Raw genomic sequence first — 19602 nt, 5'->3', positions numbered from 1 at the left:
CTAATATATAACCTCTTCTTGTTGATATTTAGACCATGATCCTAATTTCATATTTTTCCCCCAAATACAGTGTAAGAACTCCAGAGAGAGGGGAAGAGGATAAAGATTTATCAAGTTTGCCTAATAAAGCAAACAATACAGGTAAATAGCCATTGCTTCTTCTGTCATTTATACTCCTTATACCTGATTGGAAAAAATTCTCCTATGTAAGTATGCAGAATTAATCTTTAAAAAATTTTTTAATAAGAGGTGGTATTCAGCAGATTCTGACTAGTTCTGGGAAACTGGTAGAGGAAATTTTGAATAGTTCAGAGAACCGGCAAATACCACTTCTGACTGGCCCCATCCCCACCTATTGTCTGTCTCCCAAGTCCCAGCTAATCAGCTGGGTCTTCTTTGCTTGCCTGCATAGGAGAACACAGCTGGAAAGCAGGTTAGTGGGATGAGGAGGGAATGAGATTTTGCAGTAACCTTCCCTCAGGAGTGGGGAGGGAATGGGGATTTTACAGTATCCTTCCCCTGCCACATCCACCAAGCCATGCCCATAGAACCGATAGTAAAAAAATTTGAATCCCACCACTGATTCTAATATTTAGCTGACAACAATTAACCAGGTGTAGCCCTGCTTAATTTTTTGAGGACAGGTGAATTTGGCCACATACTACCACCAAACATGGCTGATCAAACTCAACTATAAACAAATCTGAGCCCTGAACCTATGCAGTGATGAAGTTACAAAAATAAAATCCTACATATAACCATTTTATTGTTCTTAAATGGATTTATTGCCAAATTAGATTATTTAGAACTAATAAATAAAATGTTTTACTAATAAAATATTTTATTAATGGTTTAATTGATTTATTGTTTTAATTGATTAGTGTGATTAGAGTGTTTAGTGCAAATAGTGTGATTACTGACTAGTTTAAAAGATCAAAATTCATGTAATTTAATTGAATAGTAAAATCAATGATTTAGTGAATTTAAATGAACAGTGTGATTAATGATTAGTGTAATTAATTGATTAGTGATTAGAGTAATTAATTGATCAGGCTGACTGTTGCTCAGGAATATTATCTGACTTGATCAGGCTGATTGTTGCTCAGGAATATTATCTGACTTGAGAGATTACTGCAATTGATTGTTTGATGTAATATTGCCTATATAGATTACCCAAAATTGTTCCTTTAATTAATTCAATCAACGTACTATTTTAACAAACCTACCATGCCAAAAAGAAAATCCTACGCCAAACCACAACCTAAAGAGAAGATAATCCCCACCAATGAACCACAAGACTCCTGCACATGCCTTAAATGCTACAAAAATCTAAAGGATAATGAAAACTCCATCAAATGTTCTCTGTGTAAAAAATACGCTCATCATGACTGCTTGGGATTACCTGAGCAAATGATTCAATACCCAGAATCATCCAATGAGTTTCCATATTTCTGCAAATCATGCAGACCCAAACTGGATCTGTCTGAAAGAGTTGATACCATCGAAACCATTGAAACATCCCCTACCATCGAAACCATTGAAAAATCCCTTAACACCATAGTAGCATCCCTGGACGCCGTAAAAGAAAGAATATCCAACCTTGAAAAAAAAAGACACAACGCAAAAACCTGAACATCCAATAGCTACAAACCACATCTCTACCCAACAACCACAATCCGATCCAAAACCCAATCCACAAATAACACAACCCAGACAAATATTGATATCCCAATCCTCATCAGAGAAGCCGTTGAGCGTGAACGGAAACGTCCAAACGCCATCTTATTTGGTCTAGAGGACATCAATGTCAATGATGACATCACAACTGTCCGAAACATCATCAGGGATTATCAAGCATCAACCATCTCCGCTGATGAAATACTTGACATTTCACGCATTGGCCGAGAGCTAAATAACAGTGACGGCTCTGTGGCCCCTCGCCTGTGCAGAGTCATTTGCAAAAATGAATCAAGCAAACGTAAATTCATTTATACTATAAACTCACTCGCCAAAACCAACACCAACCATAAGAACCTCCGTTGCCGCCCTGACCTAACCATACAGCAACGTGCCTGCTCCCGTGCACTCCGCATTGAACTCAAAAACCGTCTAGACAATGGAGAGAAGGACCTGTACATTGACTACCATGCTGACTGTATCAAAAGTAAGCCACGCAACCCAATACTCAGCTTCTACCCTCAACCACAACCCTACCTCAACCGATCCACCATCACCCAAGACTAGGCACGCACGCCCCAACTACCTCAATTCCAACTACTGCCGGCCTTAAATGCAAACTACTCAATGCAAGAAGCCTCGTGAATAAAATACCTGAATTTCTCATCCTCCTAAATATGGCTAACTTCGACATTATATTTGTCTGTGAAACATGGCTCAATGCATCTCTCCCTGACTCCATTACCACAGTAAGAGACTATCATGTTTACCGATCAGATCGTGAAAATCGCCGAGGAGGTGGTGTTGCTATATTCTATAAAAATCCTTACATCTAAAAAATATCCAAGTTACCCAGGAGCTTGCTCTTCCTGAGACCATCATCTGTGAACTATCCTTAAATATCACAATTCGATTCTTACTATGTTACAGAGCACCTGATTATGACATCGAACATGTAAACAAGCTAAATACATTACTAACATGGGCTGCATCCTGCCCATACCCTTTTATCTTTCTTGGTGATTTCAATCTACCTCATATTGACTGGACCCTAAATGATTGTACAACTGAAATCATACACACAACCTTCTACAATGCTATTACAAATCTGGGACTAGAACAACTAGTAACCAACAACACTAGACTAAACAACTGCCTCGATCTCATCTTCTGCAATAGTTTGAATTTAATTTACGGAATACAAACTAAAGAACCCTTTTCCAGTAGTGACCACAATATGATTGACTTTTGTCTCAACATACGTCCACACAAAAATCACCACAATGATGTAATCCCCAATTGTAACTTCAAAAAGGCAACTATGATCTTATAGACAACGATCTCTCATCCCTGGATTGGCAATCTCTATTCACTGGATGCAATACTGTTGAATACCATTACAACATATTTTTACTTGAAGTCAAAAGAGTCATCAAACTATATGTACCAACAACAACTCCCAAAACAAAACAAAAAAGCAGATTACCCATATCAATAAGGAAACTTCAATCCAAAAGAGATCACTCTGGAGGAAAAACAAATCTGGTCACGTTGCCAATTTCAAAAACCGATACAAAAATCTATGCCACCAGATAAAGACTGAATGCACCAATTATCACATTAAACAAGAGGAAAACCTGTGCTTTTTACAATTTTGTAAACAACAAACTAAAAGACTCTAGGTCCATCCCTCCCTTGATAGGACCTGATGGTAAAGACTGCAACGACGACACCATTAAAGCCAACATCTTTAACACATTCTTCGCTCAGTATTTGTAAACAGCAATGGATCATGCCCAGTATTTCCTAGCCGCATTCACAGATAACAATAATGATCTAATACATATCGATTTCACAAAAGACAATGTTGAAAAATCACTACGCAATCTAAAACCATCTCTATCTATTGGACCGGATGGAATATGTGCCTACTTCTTAAGAAAGCTATCCACTGCCATAGCCAAACCTCTAAGCATAATCTTTGAAAAATCTTTCAGGACCAGCTCCTTGCCTAACCTATGGTCACAAGCCACAGTCATCCCCATCTTCAAAAAGGGAGACCCAAGCCTAGTTGAAAATTACAGGCCAATCTCCTTATGCTGCGTCACCTGTAAAGTCATGGAATCAATTATTAACCAATCCATCATCCTCCACTTAGAGACAAATAACCTACTCTCCAATAAACAATTTGGTTTCAGAAAAAAACTATCCTGTAATCTACAACTCTTACACTGCAAAAAACATATGGACGACACAACTCGACCAGGGCAAAGCAATAGACGCAATCTACATAGACTTCTGTAAAGCCTTTGATTCAGTGGTACACCGACAAACTACTCCTAAAAATAAAATCCTATGGTATCTCTGGACAACTGAATAACTGGATAGAAGCATTCCTGTCAAACAGACAACAAATGGTCAAAATCGGAGCGTCCTATCAAATCCAGTACCTGTCAATAGTGGTGTCCCCCAAGGCAGTGTTCTAGGACCAACTCTCTTCATACTCTACATAAACGACCTCTGTGATCATATTAAGAGCAATTGTGTTCTCTTCGCTGATGATGTAAAGCTGTTCAATACCACAGACAATACTGCTACCCTACAAAAAGATCTTGACTATGTATCAGAATGGTCAAACAAATGGCAACTTCAAATATCAACAAATAAATGCTCTGTCCTACATATTGGCAAAAAAAAATCAGAAAATAAAATACAAGCTGAATAGTCAAGAACTTGTTGATGACCCAAGCTCTGTAAAGGACCTTGGAATACTCACCTCTAATGATCTGTGCTAGAGCCCACTGCAACTACATAGCCAAAAAGGCATTAAGAGTTGTTAACCTAATCCTACGTAGCTTTTTCTCTGGTAATATCACACTACTAACCAGAGCATACAAAACATTTGCTAGACCAATACTCGAATACAGTTCATCAGTCTGGAACCCACATTACGTATCTGATATTAGCACAATTGAGAAAGTCCAGAAATATTTCACAAGAAGAGTTCTCCACTCATCTACTCGTTGTAGAATACCTTATGCCACCAGACTTGAAATTCTAGAACTAGAAAACCTTGAATTATGCCGTCTTCGGTCTGACTTAAGCATGGTATATAAAATCATACATTGCAATGTCCTACCTGTCAATGAATACTTCAGCTTCAACCATAACAACACAAGAGCACACAATAGATACAAACTCAAAGTAAACCGCACCAAACTTGATTGCAGGAAATACGACTTCAGCAATAGAGTGGTCAATGTCTGGAATACTCTACCCGACTCTGTAGTTTCTTCCCCAAACCCCAAAAACTTTAACCTTAGACTGTCTACTATTGACCTCACCCCTTTCCTAAGAGGTCTGTAGGGGGCGTGCATAAGCGCACCAACGTGCCTACCGTCCCTGTCCTATTGTTTCTCTTATTCTTTTATTTTTCTTATATGTACCCATTTCATTTATTCACAACTATGTATACACTTATACTTATTATCTTGTAAACAATTGGCAAATCAAATAAATAAATAAAAATAAATAAAAACTATGTTTTGTGTTACAAGCAATATTACTGAGCAAATCACTGGATCTATGTGAGAGAGAAATTTTTACACTGTCTATCAATAGGGACTGAACAATTTCTTCAATGTTACATACATGAGACCCCAAACAGTTTTATATTCTGTTAATTAAAGTTTAATGATCATTAACAATCATTACTAACTGTATGAGCATTAGTACCACACATTAGTACAGAATATTAAGTGGAACGATGGAGATAGTATCCTATCAAAGTATAAGTAGATTCATTGGAGGAATTAATCAACTAAATGCTTTCAGGCAAAAATTAGTTGAGTTATAAGACTTCAGATATGTATAATCCAATTGGACATATACATGAAAATAAAATATACATGAAAAAAACAAGAAAAAAACATGTAGTCTGTAAACATGTAGGTTACAAAAAAGTAAAGCTGAGATATACATATATAAAACATTTTAAATGAGCTATATAAAACCAAATATGACCTGCTGTGTTTCTGTTCACCAATGTTTCAAATTCCCAGTAATAGTATACTAGTGCTAGGATAAGAGTTTTAAATACATCAGGGATTAATTATTTATTTTCTAATTTTAAAAAGCAACTAAAGCTAGTTAGTGAGATGTCTGTGCATGTATACACCAACCTCATCAGACAAAAAGAGGTATAAGATTAGTAATTTTATTTCTTTCCCCATCTTATCTTTTCTTAATTCTCAATCAGAGTTATCATGTTTGTAAGGCACCAAGTTAAAGATGCCTGCATTATCTTTCCTATATAAGAAAGAGATGACCAAAAGTCATATTATAATGTGATTCAGAAAAAAGATTGAGATTTTTTTTTTTTAGCTCTGACAATGGACATCTGATTTGAATATAAGAATTTGCAGCAAATAACATCTACTAGTCTCCCTTGCATATGCCATAATTGGTTTCCAGTTAGCTTCAACAAACATTGTAAATAGCATATTGTGCATATTGGGAAAAGATTACACTGTTTATTTAGATTATCGGGTACCAATTTTTGTTGTCTCACCTGGAAATAATTATCTTGATTACGACATCTGTGAAAAGTCAGACCTACTTTCATGATTTAATTATGATATTCCGAAAGATAGGAATGCCATTTAATTAAACTGCTTTCTCTTCAAAAACTTCCACCCTGAGAATTGCCACAATATAGTAACATTTCTAATTTTACAGGTAGGATCAGAAGTGGTATTCAGCAGGTTCTGACCAGTTCTGGAGAACCGGTAGCAGATGTTTTGAGTAGTTCAGAGAATCAGCAAATACCACCTCTGATTGGAGATTTTACAGTATCCTTTCCCTGCCACACCCACCAAGCCATGCCCACAGAACCAGTAGTAAAAAAAAATTGAATCCCACCACTGGGTAGGATAATCTGATATAGTCAGATATTCCCTGTGTAACTATGTAAAAGAAGCTTCTTAAATTGGCTACAGTCTAAAATGAGTTTCATTTCATATAGAGATAAGTGATCTGCATTGATAGTATCCTAATCATCTTCCAGATTCTGGGATAATTTTTGACTAATCCAAAAACCTGTTATCTCTTGTGTTTCCCCATTATCTGAATATATTTCAGTAAAGGCACCTGTTTAAATATGGTTTCATCACCTCCCAGCCATTGTTGCAGGTTTAGCAATATGTTAGATATCTAAAATGTTCCATACCGGGTGTGAACAAAGGAATATAGTTAATATATATTACCTTAGAGAAGCTAAGAGCTTAAGGCTCAACATTACTTCTTTACATGGCTCTCAAGCCTTTAGCATCATGAAAAATTAAGCATGAAACAATTTGAAGCTCATTTGTGACTCATAAATCATAGAGCTGGAGTACCTATGCTTGGAAAAGCCTCCACCTTCCTGTTGAAAAAAGCTTTTAAAAATGTATTTATAGGCTGCCATATGCCAAGGGCTTAGAGGTGGAGAGAGTAACAGATGTTTTGAATTATAAAAGTAGATCTATTCCTCCCTTTGGACTCCTGTCCCATAGTTTTTGGGGAAAGAGAAATTTGAAAACATATACAGTTTCTATTTCTTTACTCTTTCTCCCTTCTTTCTCTCTCTCACACACACACAGGGGAGAGAAAAAAAGGGAGTGTGTGTCAGTCAGCCAGCCAGCCAGCCAGCCAGCCAGTCAGTCAGTCAGGCAGGCAGGCAGGCAGGCAGACAGAACAACCAACAGAAATGGACATATAGATTATAGACAAAAAGATAACTTCTCAATACAATAGCTGATGGGAACAAGTGATCCCTATATTGCTTCAAACATATTTCTTCTACAGAGAAAGTTTTTGATTTTTTACTAACATTTTGACCAGAAGCTAGTACTGCTTCCAAGAGCCAACCATTTTACCCCATCTCAATCACTAATCTATATATTTTCTGTTCCTCATTTCACTTTTAATCTAAATATCTGAATTGTATAATATTAAATTCTGTGATGATAAAGTGGTCATTCATAAGTAAACAGTAAATTTTTTAGCTCTGGCAGTATTAAGAATTCAATTCTGCAGGAAGACTAAAATTACTTTTTATTGAGATTAGCTATAATGGCAGAATCTGATTGTATTATTATCAATTCCTCCTTCTTACAGTTCAATTTAGTAGGGAGGTATCTGTCTCAGGTCAGATCTGGCCCTCAGGGCCACCCTGGAAACAGGAAAGGACTGGCCCATGGTGCCTCTGCCAGCAAAAATGTTTTTATTGGCAGAGTGTTACAGGAGGCCGTCGCAGCTGAAAATGTTTTTGCTGGCAGAGCGCTTGGGTCATCACAGGTGCCCCTGACATGAGTGATGTTGAGCTGACCACGCTCAACCTAGCCACGCGCCCCCCAAGGTCAAACACAACCCAAATGTGGCCCTCAATGAAATCGAGCTTGACACCCCTGCTTTAGCCCTTTTTGCATAGGCAACAGCTTCTGCACATCTCTGTTAAAGTTATCTTTATTCTGTAAAGTTACACTTTTCAAAGGTTATTCTTTTATTCTACTTTGTATACACCTCCTTGAAAATAATTCTTATTAATGCAACTTTGTCAAATGTATGTTGGATGCTAATTGGTTCAGCTCATTGATGCTAATCAACACAAGAGATTTCTGGTGATTCAGAGACTGTTTTTTCAAACCATACTATTTCTTTTCCACTTAAATCTATGGCAGTTTTCTTTTATATCCCTAGTAGAAACAGAATACAAATTAAGTGATTTTCTTCCACTTTGAAATGTAAATTATTTGAGAATAGACCTAAACTCAGTGAAATATACTTATTTTGCCCTTCAGATTCAAAGAATTAAATATATCTTTGTAGTATAAAAGCTAAATCAAATCACGTTCTAGGAACATTATAATAGATATTAGCAAATTAAGAATAATTCCTTTAAAACATTTGCAATGCAAAAAAGCAAAGTATACATTTTTTCTTTTCTTTTAAAATTAAAATGACTACTGAACAACAACAAAAAATCTCTACCACTATTTAAATCCTGGTAAGTTTACACTAAAATATTTTTTTGGGTAGGAATGAAGAAAGTATAAAACAGGCACCTGCCATCTAAAGCTAAATGTGGAAAACAAAATGCAAGGACAGTAAGTAATTTGAAAGTAAGACAAGGAAATATAAGATGAGATATTAGCCTTAACTGCTATAAGCATCAGCTCTGGTACTGTCAGTCTTTCTGGGGTCAATCAGATAGGAAACAGAACCAGATGAGCTAATACTACTTTATTGTAAAGCTACATTGACAGAATCTTACAAGTCTGAAAGTACATTTCTCCCCCTTCTCCCCCTCCTTCCTTTACAGCTAAGAATGGGCTCTCCTGAGCGTCTTGCCCCATCCAATATCCAGCTACGGGCTATGCTGTCTTTTATTTGATCATTCCCTTTGCAATGTCTCTGCACAGTCTCCCAAGGTCATTCCTATATACCATTGCAGGTATTTCACAACTCATTAATACATGGCAAATCACAATGAAAATAGTGTATACTCTACTACTCTACTTGCCAACACTGTTACTAGTCATGCATGTGTGTGTGTGTGTGTGTGTGTGTGTGTGTGTGTGAGAGAGAGAGAGAGAGAGAGAGAGAGAGAGAGAGAGAGAACACTTTTCCTTGTTAATTCTTTGTCATGAATCCTAAGAAAATATTACATGCTTATGTTTGTGTATTGCAAAATGCTAATAGATGGCCTTACCTTCACCTGCATATGCCAGGATGGAGCGGGTGCGCATCTGTTTTCCTTCTGTGGTTTTCCCTGAGCAGGTGTGCGAGCAGGAGGACCATCCAGACCATGTGCTGAGAACACAGTCCTTGGGGCATGGAATTTCACAGACAATGGGGACAGGATAGATAGCATCTCTGCAGAGCTGTCTATCAACTTCTTCTCCTGGGAAAGAAAAGGCCAGTAGCAGTCTATCAGAGCTAATTTAACTTCAATTGAACATTCTTAACCCAGATGGGCATATAAATAAATTAGATTTGGTTGCTTTGTAAAAAAATAATAATAAACTGATTAGCTATCCAAGTGAGTGTATCTTTTTCCATGGCTCAATGCTTGAGAAATTGTTGCAAAATCCATATTCACTCATGCATTCAATGGAGCTTAATAATGAATGGGAGGAGGTTCATATTTATATTTTGGAAATGTTAGGTATCAAAAAAAAATCTTAATTTAGACAAGAAATGAAAAAAAATTACCTAAATAGTATAACAACTATGTTTGTGGAAAAGATATTGTAAATTCATTACATAGCTGAATCATCTTGCAGAACAAACTAAACAGATTTATTCTAAAGCAAGTTATATGGCAAGGGTAGCTTCCACTCTCCTTGTCGTCTGGAACATTAAAAACTTGATTATTCTGTAATAGCTGGATGGAGCTTTCAGTGCCTGGAATATTATATTAATTATAATTGATGCCATGATTGTATATTATATTTCTGTTATTGTATTTACTTTGCCTTTTACTATCTGAATTTTACTAATTTATAACCCTCCAGACAGAGCTGTTTGGTCTAGTGGCTAAGATGCCAGATTGGAACGTAGGACAGTTAGAAGATTAGAAAGTAACCCCCGCTTTAGCCAGGAAAGCCATCTGGGGAAATTTGGGCCAGTCACTCTCTTTCAGCCCAGTTCATTTCACAGGGGTGTTGTGTGGAAAATAGGAGGGGGAAGGCATATTGGATATGTTCATTGCCTTGAGTTATTTCTAAAAATAATAAATGCAGGCTACAATAAATAAAATAATAATAAACATAATAACAGTCATTGTATTCCAGACAATATGCCCATAACATTATAGTCATCGTGGCAGGAGTGCTCTATATTGAAGATAGCTGGTGGACTAATGGGGAAGATAATATCTCTGTACTGTCCTTGTCTTCAGTTTTTTTTAGTTTGTATTATTGTAGTTAATGTCTCAAAACTTTAATATTTATAGTTTTAATTATAAGCCAACAGAGTCGCATTATAGAGTGATAGCGGTAGCAAACAAATTTTTTTTAAAAGTAAATAGCATGATGGGATTTTTAGTCCAATGTATCTGGAAGGAAACAGTTTGGTACGGATCTACTATATATGGATGAAAAGCTCAATTACATTATGTATAGATTCCTTAGTGGAATTTGGGGAGTTCAACCAAGAACTGCAAAGTCATTAATTCTGAGCCAGAGTTAATTCGACCCAGATCATTATACTGCAACTATGAAGTTATTTCATCTGATCAATTATTTCATCATAATAGCTAATAGAATTGAATTCAAGATGTTCAATATGACACATAATATGCTATGCTACAATAACATTTGAAAAAAGAAATACAATATTCCAATATCACATTCAAGACAAGAGTCAATACTGTTAAATAATTACTTATTGTCAGAGCTGCTCGGGCAAGTGGAAGAGAAAATACATTATAGTTTTTTCTGTATACCAAACTGCTGGCCTTACATTTTTTAAAAAAGTAGAACATTATGAACAAATATGTTGGCAGCTGAAAGAAAAGAGATGCTTCCTTTCTTGAACACACTGGTGTTTAATGACATTTTAGCAGCTAGCAGGGGCATTACCATCTCTCTCTTGATACACATACAAACTTAGAAACACATGAGATCCTGTGGGCAAATAATGCCGGTACTCCTAAAATCTTCAAAATCTTTAATTAGATAGAAGTTTGATTGTCACATAAAAAACAATCAAACTCCATCTGCATTTGGTGGCAGACACTTTAAAAATTGATTTTATGTGAAAACAGGATAACTTAGTCTCTAACTGCATATTAAAGAAATATGTTCAGATCTAGAGCACTCCACAGTAAGTATTATCTGATTACAAGTAATAAAATGGAATGAGGCATCCCTTATAACACTTACTTAAGTTCATTGGGAGTTTGTACTACTGAGGTAGATTTTTCCCCCCTAATATTTCAGAAATGATATGAACAAACTGACCTTTGTGAGTATTTCATCTTATAATGTCACATCTGACTAGAAAGAATCAAGCATATACTGCCAAAATAATCCCACTATAGCAATCATATGAAGTAGTAAAAACCACAATAGATAATAGCTATGGTGGGTAGTATAGCTTATAATATGGTAAAATGTAACAGGTGTCATGACTCTGCATGTACATAAAAACAAAATATGTTCTCATGAGCTTACTTTTATTTAAATTCATGTTTTGAAACTATCATACTAAATATTTTCCCTATCCTTATTTAAAATTAAGTGTGGGTAGCTATCCAATGTCACTTACTCTTCATCTACAACTTGGATTTTGCTGTTTATTAACTTAAGTGGAAGAACAACTACTTGGAGATCAATTAGCATAATGCCATTCAAAAGTTAATCTAAGACAACTGGTGGGGAGAATGCAACCAGTCTGAAGAAGCTAAAATAACCTGAGCAGTAATAAATACATCTTATTGAAAACCTGAGGTAAACTAACGTTCCCTTTCCAAATGGAGATGACACAATATGTCATCTCCAATTGTAACTGCAATGGCAAAACCATAATGATGTCAGCTGTAGTTGGAAAGGGTGCCTAATTGAAAGATGGACTACTGAAATAGCATTCTGAAATGGTTATCTACATTTTGGCATCCCAGATCTGAGTACCTAGCAATATGATACTTTATTGTACATTTTATTCTGTGGCAAGGTTATTAGATCTGGACTACAAACATGGATTACTACCATATTAAATAGCAGAGGACTATTTTCTGCTTATGGTTTAGATTTTTGGCAAGCCCTTCCTATCAGTCCTAGCTGTTATGAACTACTATAAGTTTGGTTGAACAATTTCTCTTTTTTTCAGATAATGCTAAGAAGAAACGTAATAACAATAGAAACAACTGTTTCAAACTATTTTTAAAATGTTCATCCTTTCTTTAATTTTGTTTGCATTGTTCCATGAAGATTTATTTGCACTTGATTTAATAGGATAATATTCTATTATTAAAGGAATCAAAAGTACGGTGGTGAAATCCCGGGATGGGATTCTACCGGTTCTGTCTACTTCTTTAGAACTGGTTGCTCTGAAAAGCAGCAAACAGAGAGCATACATAGAAACAGTTCTATGCTGTTTTGGTCCACCCACCCGCCCGGGCTCTTACCTGATCTTTATTTCCTGTGTTTTCAACCGCAGCTGCTTTACACGACACAGCTGCAGTTGAAAAAGCAGGAAAAAGGGGCTTTTTCAACTGCTGCGCACCCGCGCGCAGGGCTGCTCAGCTGTCCAGGCAGCTAGATGACGATGATATACACACACGTGCAGCATGCATCAGGCATGTGTGCATGCAAAGCACACATGTGCGCGCAAAATGTAAAATCAATGAACCAGTAGTTACACTGGTCGGATCCCACCCCTGGTGAAATCTAATAATATTTTAAAACAAGAACACAGATATACAACATATTAATTTCTGAACAGTAAATAAAACTATGTACAGGAGAAGAAAACTATGACATAAAAGCATTCAAATGAGAATTGAGGAAGATTAAACATATTGAAACAAACAAATGAATTAACTTTTTCCATTAATGACTAAAACTTCTAGAAATAAAGTTAAATTAAGTTTCCACATAAAATCACTTATCCTAAGATTTGGCTGACTGATGCATCTTGTAGAGTATAAAAGCATCATTGGAAAAACTAACCAGCTTCCAAGGAAATAAACAAACTCAGCTACTTTAATTTACAAATACTTTCAGGGTATACTCTGGGGCCAAAGTAGCAACAGTAAGTGATTGATGGAGAGCAGCAAGCTCCAAGTGTGTCAACTCTCAGAAGACCCTTTAATATGAAGGTCATAACTGCCAAGGTTTCTGCAGTTCCATATAAAACGTAATAGCAATTTCCATGACATTACTGGCCTATTTGCATCTAATTAGTGTGGAACAATAAATAATTTTTAAAACTACAACATGAATCTATGCTTGTTGATGAAATCAGCTAACTTAATAATTATGATACAAGGAACTGGGGGAGGGATTTACAAGCTAATAATAATAATAATAATTAGTGTGCTTATTAATCTGTTGAAACCTTGATTTTGAATGGAAGTAAGAATATCACAAGACTCATGGACCATGTTGTCCATTACATATATAAGCAGAGATGGAAATTGTTTCTTCTTAACCTAAAAAATCAGTACCTCTGGATTACAGAAACATTTGGAAATGGAAATATAATACCATAATGATTTTCCTGTTGAATATTTTATTAAGTGTACATCAAAACATTGTACAGGAAAAAGTATGGTAATTTAGAATATTCCAAATGTAGTACATTATGAAAAAAAGAATGCATTTATAAAACAAATGGAATACATTTCTTCTCAGTAAGTAGTTTATACACACAGTATTGTATTATATGATTGCCTGGTCAATAAAGAATAAAACATTATATTATTACCAGAATTCTACAATTTTTCCAGTTTATGTTGTTTTCCATTAATAATCTTTCCATTTCCACCCAAACTTTCTTGTACTGCTTTTCTTTCTAGAGAAAATCCATTGAGACATTGAACAACGCTGTTTAATGCTACTAGAAATATTCTCCTTCTAAAAACATGGTTAAACATTTATACACACACACACACACACACACACACACACACACACACACACACACACACACACACAAAAGCAGAGGTGGTATTCAGCAGGTTCTGATCAGTTCTGGAGAACCGGTAGCGAAAATTTTGAGTAGTTCAGAGAACTGGCAAATACCACCTCTGATTGGAGATTTTACAGTATCCTTCCCCTGCTATGCCCAACAAGCCACGCCCACAGAACCGGTAGTAAAAAAAATTGAATCCCACCACTGACACATACATATACCCACACAAACTTTCTCTTTTAAAGTATCTGCCTAAGTATATAATGGTGAAACAGCCCAAAGTTTCTCTTAAGGGAAATTTGGAGTTGTTATTTAATAATGACATTTTTAAAAGCAAACCATACCAAGTTTATGCCTGCCAGGTCTATAGATTTAACAAATTCCTGATTCCTATTCATCCTTCTTAACACATTGCTGAACAGCATCTGTCTTTAATTAACAATCTTAATTAATTGATAGTTAATATTCTCAAGTAATTTCCTTTCAAAAACTTAAATAACATTTGCACTGATTTCAATTATAACAAACATTAAACCGCTTTGTTTGATGCCTTGCAATGATTTCCAAAAAGAATTTTTCTGGATCTATGTTAGCCAACTTGATAATTTCTGGGAATTCAAAACTATTCATCTAGAAATTGTTCAGATTGGGAAAATTCCACTCTAGATTGTTAAGTCTAATAATCAAGTCTCTGTTAAAATCAGTCAAATTTGTTTATTTATTTTAATATTGGATAACTTTGGGTAAAAATCTGGGACCAAACTTTTGTGTCTATTCCAAGAATGCCTGCAAATAAGCATTATAATTGACAGTCCACTCTGGTTAGCACTTAGGGGTTTTCAAGTCTATTGACTAGGCTGTGAACTCAAAGGATACCTCTCTTAAAAGAAGGCAACAGAGAAACATCTCTGGAGAAGGTCTTGATCTTTTTTCAATATAGAAGAAATAGAATTTACCAAAATACATTTTTACAGCCAAATTTTGATTTAAATACATCTCTGCATCCTATGTTACTATTCAACCTATTTCTAGAAACAGGATAAATTCACATACAAAAATCTGCACAACTGTAAATATATCACAAGAGTTCTATTGTACTACTGCCTAGAAACTGGAACAAAGAGGGAGAAATAGTCACAAGGTATTCTACTCCTAACACAAATTATACAAATTGAAGAAAGGTCTTTTCCTAGCTATTGCAAGCAAGAAGATGATTGTTTTCTCCTTATGACAGCTGCATATAAGACAGTTGGATAGCTGCATAAAAATCTTGGGAAGATAAAGTTTCCATTATCTATTTAATAAGAACTGGCCTACATGGAATAAATATTCCTTTCCAGCTACATATTTAAAATATCTGTATACTACTTCTCATTCAAAAAATTGCCATCTTACAATAATAATTATGGACACCATAGAATGAGAACCATGTTAGTCTAGGGTAGCAAAAATCAAAAGATAGCTCACAAAAGTTTATGGTTTTAATATTGTTTGTTAATCCAAAAAAAGAGGCTACCAGACTTTTTAAGGTAATAAGCGATTTGGGTTCCATTCAGTTTAGGAAACACTTCTGGTAATGCTTTCTAAGAAGAATTATATTAACCATGCAAAATCCATACCTGACCATGCATACAGATCTCTAGGGAATTCAAGGGCAGCATCAACATCTGGGGGGGAGGGAGGGGAGGCTGGAAATATCCATCATCAGCCCAGAGAAGGTTGATGATTGTTCTAATGACCCATGGCAACATTAGCAACTCTATGGTGTTAATCCCACTCAAATTCCTATTTTATCCCCTTTGGTTATCCATTAGAATCTTTTCCGAGTTAATTTATACTCCTATTGTCTCCATTGACACATGCATGTAGTTATTTTGGCAGAATGCTCTTCTATTGTTTTTTGTTTGGATTTTTTTTGGCTTCCCATCTTGCTTAAAGCTCAAGAATTTCGTAATGATCTTGCATTCAACTCTAACCAGATGTGACTCTATTTAAGTTTTTTCATCAAAGTTGATTAGATAGATTGCCACATTTTTCATTACCTAACCACAATATCTGCTCACACAAAAATATTGAGGAAAGCTGTTTTCTTTCAGTTCCACCCTACACATATACTAATATATATATAGTATATTGTAACATAAACTTGCTTCCTTCTTTTGCATTTTCAAGTCCAGTATTCTCTCCCTGATGCTGAAGGCAATAGATGGCTATAATAACCAATAGAAACCAATAGCTTTATAAAAGTTACCTAAGAAGATATCCACTATTTGTTCTTTCAGCTAAGAATGTTCTAGCTTAATTGGGACCATGCGCATAAATGCTTTTTATCCTGTCATGAATCTCCCTGCAATCAGGTTTATTGGATGACCCCAGGCTCTACTTCCTGAGATAGGGGTTATTATCTTGTCCTTTATTATTATCCTGAAAAACAGACATAAATAAACAAGAAGAATGTAATAATATTTCCCAATAGAAACAGGACATTTTTATAGTTACAAAATACCATACTATCTGCTAGCTAGTCACAAAGGCTATGTTAAATGTTTGCAAGAAACAGTTGTCACATCACTTTTGAAAATGATTCAGAATCTAAATTTTCAGGCATTCAAGATTTTTCAGACCCTGAAAATTTGATCTGGTTCAGCACCAGGGTTTCATTGGGAAATTTTGGGTCTAGACCAGTAGAAGTACTAATTTGATTTCTTTGTAAAATATTGCAACTAAATTACAATGTGGTTTAATCCTTTTATAATAAGCTGACCACTATTTATTTAGAAGCCTCTTGGAAGAGGATGATAATTTGCATGTTACTAGCCAGATCGACACACAATTTATCAATTAGCTAATATGAATTATTTAGCAAAACGTAGGACCAATAACAAAGAATTGTTTAGTCATGCACACATTTGTGGAACAGTAAAATCTGATTTAGCATTTTAATCCTTGCATGGAGCTTTCAATTGTATATTTATTAATTGAGACTCATTCTTTCCTTCTGTTACAAGCTAAGCAATTTCATTTTCTAAATTTTGTTGATGCCATTAGGAACTATTAATATACCAGATCATGTATGACATCTTCATTCTACAGCTATTTCATATGGATGGTTTTTCTGAACATGTAATAACATTGCTCAACTTTTAATATTTACATTGGATTTTCTTACAGTTAATCATGTATATAGTTTAGACCAGTGTGACCAGGGTGTCAAACTCAAGACTCCGGGGCTGGATCTGGTCTGTGGTGTGCTTGTATCTGACCTTCAGGATTGCCATGCAAATAGCAAAGACCTGCCCGTGGTGCCTCTGCCAGCGAAAATGGATCTTTGGAGGAGCTCCGTTTTCACTGGCAAAGGATGACAGGCAAAAACAGAGCTTGCAAGGGTTGCAAGAGCAGAACAGAGCTTTGTAGGAAGCCATCACAGCCGAAAACAAAGCTCAGGAGCCTGTTTTTGCTGGCAGAATGCTCAGACCGCCAGAGGCAGCCCCCGACAGAAATGATGTCATGTTGGCCACAGCTTCATTGGCTACAACTGCCCCTCTGCCCTCCCCCCAAGGTTAAACACAACCCTGATGCGGCCCTCAATGAAATCAAATTTGACACCACTGGTCTAGACCATATGAAAACTGGAAATGCCACCATCTGACTATGTGTGAATAATCTTCGGAGACAAAAGAGAGGAGCCAAAGTCCAGGCAACAATCAGTCAAGAGATGTCTTAGTCTACAGAAGGAATGAAAGTATGGGAAGCATCTCAGAAGCAGCCTGCTAAGTATTCAGTAAAGTAAACATGAGGAATGGGAGAACTGCTTTCATACTTGCAAAATTCTGTTCCTCTAAGTTTATAATAAAGGTAGTGCAGAGGTGGTATTCAGCAGGTTCTGACCAGTTCTGGAGAACCGGTATCGGAAATTTTGAGGAGTTCAGAGAACCAGCAAATACCATCTCTGACTGGCCCTGCCCCCATCTATTCTCTGCCTCCCGAATCCCAGCTGATCAGCTGGATCTTCTTTTGTTGCCCTGAACAGGAAAACGGAGCTGGAAAGCAGGTTAATGGGATTGGGAGGGAATGGGATTTTTGCAGTAACCTTCCCCCTGGAGTGGGGTGGGAATGGAGATTTTACAGTATCCTTCCCCTGCCATGTGCACCAAGCCATGCCACGCCCACCATGCCACACCATGTCCACCAAGCCACACCGCAACCACTAAGACACGCCAACAGAACCGGTAGTAAATTTTTTTGAATCCCATCACTGAGATAGTGCTAGTATTCATAGTTTTTTTTCCCCTTAACTGGACTATCTCAAACAGCTGACATCCATCTTACAAATATGAGCCAAATTTTGTCTCAACTGTTTTGTAAGCTGCACTAGATATCTGTAAGCAGGGTATCTATATATCTATTTATTTCTGGTTTTGCAACAATACGAAAGCTAGATGATCGGTGGATAGAGATGCACTGTATTCTGGGAATTGGAGGTCATATCTAAAATTCCAAGTGGAATCTTCTGTATGTCAGGAAGAGAGTAGGAAATTTGCAAGATTGTGTTATCTTACAATAAAGATGGTGTTAATACTCATTATTTTGATTTCTGGATTCCTTCAAAGGACAGGCAGATCTCCCCTAGCCTTTAACAAGCAGGTTGAATGTTTTTATTCATGTGTATATGTATGTAGACATATTCTAACTTTATATATTACATTTATCACTCAATCACCACAATATAATGATATGTACTGATATATATGCTATGTTGAGTAGAAAATACCTGGCATCATTGGAAATAGCAATTGTTGGGGGAAATGCTGATGTGACTCTTTTTATAAACACCTACACACTTGATATGCATGAATAGCAATGGTTCTGCAATCAATACTTGTTGACCTACCTGTATATGCTAAAAAACTACCACAGCACTTTGCATCCTATACCTGTGGGCTTTCGCTGAGTGATCTAGCAGCTATTTGAAATATTTTCGAAGTTCATTTGTTAATACAGTCATCCTGAGAAGGATAAGGATCAGTGAACACCAGTGTATTGATCATAACCAAGAACAATGAACTACTTCCATTACTAGAGTCAATCAAATGACATTTTGGTAAAAATGAAATGGAAAATATAGTAAGTTTGAAGACAGGCAAAAACTCAATTGGGAATAAAATCAATCTAAGTCATTTGAGCAAGGCAGATCAAGCTATCAAAAGAGTTGGCAATAATGAAATCAGATCAGAGAGATGAGAACAA

General features: G+C 36.1%; 1 protein-coding gene across 3 annotated transcripts in view; it reads right to left on the bottom strand.

Annotated features, from left to right (window-relative positions):
• THSD7A (thrombospondin type 1 domain containing 7A) overlaps positions 1–19602 on the bottom strand; it is a 253626-nt gene that overhangs the window by 88362 nt on the left and 145662 nt on the right. For all 3 annotated transcript variants that reach the window (XM_026677769.2, XM_087946162.1, XM_087946161.1), the window contains exon 8: positions 9428–9619. In XM_026677769.2, the coding sequence (XP_026533554.1) occupies positions 9428–9619 (192 nt within the window). The remainder of the gene's footprint in view (positions 1–9427; positions 9620–19602) is intronic.

This window comes from Notechis scutatus, chromosome Z (assembly GCF_049901735.1).
Source record: "Notechis scutatus isolate UNSWTSFEM ecotype Mainland chromosome Z, rNotScu1.2, whole genome shotgun sequence".
Lineage (NCBI taxonomy): Eukaryota > Metazoa > Chordata > Lepidosauria > Squamata > Elapidae > Notechis > Notechis scutatus.
This window is presented reverse-complemented; position numbering and strand designations above follow the sequence as displayed.